The sequence below is a fragment of the Galeopterus variegatus genome, unplaced genomic scaffold (genome assembly GCF_000696425.1).
Source record: "Galeopterus variegatus unplaced genomic scaffold, G_variegatus-3.0.2 Scaffold6884, whole genome shotgun sequence".
In the NCBI taxonomy this organism is placed as follows: Eukaryota; Metazoa; Chordata; class Mammalia; order Dermoptera; family Cynocephalidae; genus Galeopterus; species Galeopterus variegatus.
The window spans coordinates 101,710-108,286 of record NW_007732995.1 but is presented as its reverse complement, the minus strand read 5'-3'; the positions used below and the strand labels follow the sequence as shown (position 1 = coordinate 108,286).

Below are 6,577 nucleotides of genomic sequence, written 5' to 3'. Positions count from 1 at the left end.
TTGTATGCGTGTTATTGTTTTTCTTTTAGTTTTTAGTGAGTGTTCCTTTAAAAAGGAAAAAAAAACTACTCTTGTTTGAGTTGAAATTGAGAGGAAACAGGGGTGGTAGGCACCTGGGTTAGCATAGGTTAGGAGCAGTGCAGCAGCCCCTCAGGGACGGAAGCTATAGCAGCAACTCTGGTCTGGGGGGCGGGGGGTATTTACTTCCAGGGAACACTGACCGCGAAGAAGACTGGATTTCTGCACTGCAGGACCCAGGTGAGATTCCAGTGCAATCCCGAGTACCTTGATTCACAGCCAGGGTCCTGCCTCCATCCAGCAGCTTCTACACACTTCCCTGTCGGGGTGGCAGAGCCTCCATGACGGTGGCTGGCTTGACTCCTGCTGGAGTGGGAGAGGAGGTGCAGGAGAACTTGGCCTGCAGTGACCGTCACCAGGAGATTCTGACTCCAGAAAAGGAAGTGGGGAGGCAAAAAAAAAAAAAGGCTGTAAAATTAAGGGGAAAAGAAGGCCTTGAAGATCCTGGTCTGGCAAGGTTAACAGTTCCTTTTCTGTAAGAGAGATTCTGCCACGTTGAATAGGTAAAATAGTACACAACTGTGAAAGATGAGTTCCACAGCACGTGCGTTAGACACCACCCACGGCTACACACCTTTGTCAGCCCCCATCCGATCCAAGTGATGGATAACGTATCAAAAGCCCCTCCGACATTTCCAGATGAGATGTTTGGAGAGGTGCCATTCAACAGGGCCAAAAAACCCAGACAGAACCTGAGTGTAAATGAAAACCATCTGTCACCTTTGTCTGACCTATTTAAAAGTTTTCGGTCTGACAACAAGGCCTTCTCCAGGAGCGCTAAGGAGGGACGAGGGAGAGGAGGTAGAAGATGGGCCGGTGAAAGGGGAGGGAAGAGAAGAGGAGCATCAAAAGAGCTGGGGAAGGGCTGGCCCTGAGAACAGCAGGGAGTCAGCAGAGCCCAGGTGAGATGTGATTTTTATGCTGAGTCACTCTATGACTCAGCAGAAAGGAGCAGTAGCAAAACAAAGACCTGAGCTGTCCGGGATGGCAGCCCCACACTGCGGCCGCTAAGCACCTGAAATGAGGCTGGTCCAAACCGAGATGTGCTGTACGCACAAGTGCACACCAGATTTTTAAGATTTAATATGAAAAAAGGTGTAATATCTCAATTTTTACTGATTACATTTTGAAATGATAATTTTTGATATCTTGGGTTAATGTTATTCATTTTACCTGTTTCTTTTTTACTTTTTAATGTGGCTACTCGAATATTAAAAACCACATATATGGCTTGCAATATTGTTCTATTGGACAGGGCTAGCCCAAACTGTGGATTAGAAAGACTTGAGTTCAAATCCCTCCTTCACCGCTTACCTGGGGACTCTTGGCAGGCAAGCCCAGCTAAAGCCACCAAAGGCAAGAGGAGCCGTAGAGAAAGAGCACAGGGATGCAACAGGCTGGGTTGGGGACTGGCGGTGTGTGTGGGGAACAGACAATGGGGAAAGTGTAAAGAGGAGAATGCTGGAGAGGAGACAGAGGATCCCCCAGGAAACAGGGAGAAGCTGCGGCCTCTCACAAGGCTGTCCTCACTGTTGGGTGAACCTCAGTGCTGAGTCTGGCATATCCAATTTGGAAGTAGCCTGAAGGATGATCCAATCCGGGGACACCAGGAAAACAGGCACCAGAGCAGCAACATCCCTTCCTGTCCTGATTCCCAGTTACCTGAGGTTTCCACGTCCTCAGCACCTCCAGTTACTGTGGCCCCTGAATTGAGGGATGGCATCTAAGACGCAGCAGGGATGAACACCGCGTACCAACTACAAGGTCCTCTTGTGTGGCACTGGGGTCCTCACACCTGCTCAGACTTGTTACCACGCAGTTGGCTACCATCCCCCTTTACAGAGGCTCAGGGAACTCAAGGCTACCCGGTGTGGTGGCAGACTCAGACCGGAGGCCCTTCCACTAGCCGTGCTGCCTCTACTGGCACGCGGAGAGGCAGCCACCTGGAGCAGAGATGAGGTTCCGCCAGAGTCACCAAAATTCAGGCACAAGTGCCAGAGCCAAGGCTCTGCTTTCAGGAAGGAGGGAACAGGTGGAGGTGTTTGTAGAAGGCCCCAGAGCAAATCAATGTCAAAGCCAGGACAAGAATGCAGGATTCCCAATTCTAAACTTAACTCCCCAGGGCTTAAGGGCTGGTTCTTACTGAGGAGCCACCTATTGAAGGTTGGGGGCTCTGGGCCGAACAGTTCCACATTTGGAAACCTGTGAGGTCCTCGAGGGCAGGATGTGTCTTAACCTATCTCTGTATCGCCAGCACCCTGGCATGGTTCTCAGCACACAGCTGCAGAGCATGAATGAATGAATGAATGAATCAAACCAGCGCAACCGAAAACGAGACTAAGGGGGGTGGGGTGGGTGTAGAAGAACATCACTGGGACCCCTTGGAATGGATTCTTCCTTCTTTCCTGCATCCGTGAATATGCCAGGCATTGCGCTGGGTACAAACCATAAGCAAAAGAGGAAAGAGGTGTCAGGGAGAGGACAATTAAGCACTTAAGAACGAGAAAGCATGTAGGGCTATGCCTTCCTGCTGGGCCTTGACCCCTGTGTGACCTTAATCAAGTCCTTTCCATCTCTAGGTCTTAATTTGTCTAATAGGAGTAGGGTTTAAACTAAACAGTCAAAGGTTACTTCCCACACTGACCATGACTGGCAGATGGTAGATGTTGAACCCTCTCCCAGCTGTGGAGAATCACAGCCCCACCACACAAGGGCAGTGGGGTGGGTGGGGTAGAGGCACCCTGGGCCGAGGGAGACAGACACTCCTGGAAGCTGGGTCCCCAGAGATTGCACAGCTGGAGGTAACTGGCTGTAACAAGGAGTGAGCCAGTAGTAAATTCCATTCAATAAAACTTTGATTGCCTATGAACCTTGTAAACAGGCAGCTCCCCTGTGGGCTGAAGGTGCTCTCTTCTTCTCTCCCTGCAGCCTTGGGCCTTGTGCCAGCCCAAAAGCATCCCCCAGCCTCCACTGTAATGTGTGCCACCAAGGGTTAAATGCCCGCTAGCAGGTGAGAGCCTAGGGGCAGTGGGAGGGAGAGGAAGCTGGAATCACTTAGCCCTCATTAGTCCAAATTAAAATCAGGAGTGAGATGACAATTACAATTTGCAGTGGGCTAATTGTTTTCCCTCAGAAGCTGATCGTTTTGCAGATTGGGGAAATTAATTGTTTGAAGTCCCAGGTGGACTGGCTTTGAACCCAGCAGAGGTGAGGCAGGCCCTGCCTCCACTACTTTCCCACCCTTCAGGGCAGCCACCCGGCAATGGCTTCTGCCCTTGGGGGTCCGTCCTCAGGCAGGAAGAGCTTGAGGGTCTGGGGTTCTAGTAGTCTTACCCCTGGGTGGAGAGGAGGGGAGAGCATTGGCAGAGAGGTAGGGCTGAAAGAATCCAGCAGCCCAGTCAAGAGGCAGGCTCCAGGAAGCCTCCTTGGTTTTCCATGAAGTTCCCAATTCCATCAAGCATCCAACAGTCACTGTGACATTCATTCACTCATGCAAACATCCACAGCTACTATGTGCCAAGCACTATTTAAGGAGGCTGGGGACACTGCAGTGGGCAACACAGACACGGCCCCTCCTCTCACGGGGAGGGGGTGGACAATAAATGTGAGTAAATTAGACAGTAATAAGGGCCCTGAAGGAACTGTGGCAGGCAGAATGGCCCTCCAAAGATGTCCACACCCAATCCCTGGAGCCTGCCAGATCTGTTACCTTACAAGACAAAGGGCACTTTGCAGATGTAATTAAGGTGATGGACTTTAACATGAGAGAGTGTGTCTTGGATTTTCTGGGTGGGACATATCCAGTCTAACAAGTCCTTAAAAGCAGAGAACTTTCTCCGGCTGGAAGCAGAAGAGGAATTCCAAGCATGTAAGGATTTGATGTCCCGTTGCCAGTTCTGAGATGTATGTAGGAGGCTGTGCACAAAGATTGGACAAGGGCCACTTAGGGCTGAGGCTAACCCACAGCTGACAGCCAGCATGGGAACAGGGGCCTCAGTCCTACAACCACTAGGAACTGGATTCCACCAACCGCCTGAACGAGCTCAGAGGCAGATCGTCCCCAGAGCCTCCAGAAAAAAAGAGTCCAGCCTGGCTGACACTTTGACTTTGGCCTTTTGAAACCTGGACCAGAGAAACCAGCAGGGCCAACTCAGGCAGACTTCTGACCGACAGAACTGAGAGCTGACAAATGTGTGTTGCTTTAAGCGGCTAAATTTGTGGTGATCTGTTATGGCAGCAATAGAAAACTCACTCAGGAACTCAGCAGGGTAGTAGGATAGAGGGACGTGGTGCTATTATAACCTGGGTGGCCTCTTTGAGGAGGGGACATGTGAACTGAGACCTGAATGATGAGGACGCAGAGTAGGGTGACCAACTTGTTCCCATTTCTCAGTTTCAGTACTGAAATCCTGCATCCCCAAACCACTCAGTCCTGGTCAAAGCAGATGGTTGGTCACTGTAAGGCAGAGGAACAGCCAAATCACAGGCTCTGAGATGGGAGATTTCTGGTGAGTCATCAAAATAAGCGTCCTTCAGGAAGCTATGTCACATACAGGAGCAGGTGATGGGGGCTGCTGGGGAATCGCTCAGAAAACTCTTTCCAATAGGGAAGAGCACTTCTTGCTAAGGATAGGTGAGAACTTCTGGAACACTGTCCTCCCAGCTGCAGGACTTAAGAAAGACCACTGCCTGCCCTGCCCCTGGGGTACTTTCTTTCTCCCCTGTCCACCTCCCTTCCCCAGCTGGCCCCTGCCACTGCCCAGGTGTCTCCATGTGCCAGGGTACCAGATGCCGCTGCTTTCCCCAGCGGGATGCTGGCACACCTCCAAGCAGCACACAGCAGGGGGAATTTAAGACGTCTTTAATTAGTGAGACAATAGGAGGCTGGGAAGATGAGAAGACAAAGGTTGTGGACGACTTAACACCCTGTCAAAACAGCGGCTGTGAGCCTGAAGAATGGCCGGAGAGGGAAAGGAAAAAGCAGAGAGGGGCAGCGGGACTCTCCCCCCTTTCCCCTCCCCTCCCATGGCTGCTGCCACCATTACATTAACTCACCCCCCTCCCAGTTCAGCTGGTCACCTGCAAATGTTTGGAGTCAGGTAAGAAGCAGCTGTCCAGGACCTAAGAAGGAGGCAGAGTTTTGTAGCAGAAAGAACAAAGAAGGACCTGAGTTAAAACGTTGGCTCTTCGTCTTGGTGTCTGTGTGATGTCTGGCAAGTTAATTGCTCTGGGCTCAGTTTTCTCTTCTGTACAATTACAGTAATAATACCCACTATGCAGGGTATTTGTTGTAAAGATTAGAGATGTCAGGAAGTGCCACACATGGAGTAGGTACTGAATAAATGGAAGCTATTTCTGTTATGAGAGCTACATCTTCTCTCCTCGACCCCAGCCCCCCAATCCAACATTTTTCAAACTCAGAGTGTGCCCAGGAATCACCTGGAACGCTCATCAATATGCAAATGCCCATCCCACTCCTCTCCTCCCTGGTTTTCAGGTCTGGGGGTGAAGCCAAGAAAGCTACCACTTGAAATAGCTCCCACCAGGTGATTCTGATGTGGGCAGCTGGGTGCATCCTTGCTGGCCCAGGCCAGTCCAGCACCTGTATCCAGATCAGAAGCCACCTCCACAGATGGGGACAGCTGGCTAGTAGGTAGAGTCCCCCCACCTCCTACCTTCACCTGGGGCCTGGCCATTGGGCAGCCTCCATACCTAAGCAAAGTGAATTGGGCCTCAGAAGTCAGAGAGCTTCTGAGGAAGGGACCTCAGCACCCTCTTCAATGGAAGAAACTGAGGCCCAGAGCAGGGAAGCGACTCATATATGGGTATACACTGGAACTCTGGGCTACTGATCCTCATCCACAAGATACAAGTATGTGGCTTCATAATGGTTAGTTTCTCTCAACTCTAAAGTTCTAAGTTTCACGGATTATTTACTGCAGGAATCGGCTCCATTGGCCGCAGGTTGGAGAAGCCCAAGGCTGTAATCAACTTCGTCATCTCCCCTGTCAGGTTTCCCAGCCAGGAGGTCTGCTCCTCTTTTGTCAAATAATGATAGGCTGACCTTAGGAAGGGCTCTAAGCACTACATGTGTTAACCTGTACTACCCTCACGTGATACTGGGGTGGTTTTGTCCTCATTTATAAGCGGAAAACTAAGACACTGAGAGATTAAGGGTCACATGACCTAAGCCAGGATTTGAACCTCTGCAGCCAGGCCCCAAAGCCTGTGTGCTTAACCACTGAGCAAAGCTGTCCCTCAGGCCACACTTGTAAGACATGATCAACTGACAAACAAAAAGTCAGCAAGGGGGCCGAGCCCGTGGCGCACTCGGGAGAGTGCGGCGCTGGGAGCGCAGCAGTGCTCCCACCGCGGGTTCGGATCCTATATAGGGATGACCGGTTCGCTCACTGGCTGAGCGCGGTGCAGCCGGTCTCAAAAAGGATAAAAAAAAAAAAAAGGAAAAAAAACAAAAACCCCGGGGGGGGGGGGGGGGGGG

At 51.0% G+C, this 6,577-nt stretch overlaps 1 protein-coding gene across 1 annotated transcript in view; it reads left to right on the top strand.

Moving 5' to 3' along the window:
- Positions 1-359: 359 nt before the first annotated feature.
- Positions 360-6,577, top strand: part of LOC103606845 (adenosine kinase-like) — a 38,724-nt gene continuing 32,506 nt past the window's right edge. Inside the window, exon 1 of the mRNA XM_008591382.1 lies at positions 360-553. Within this exon, the coding sequence (XP_008589604.1) occupies positions 360-553 (194 nt within the window). The remainder of the gene's footprint in view (positions 554-6,577) is intronic.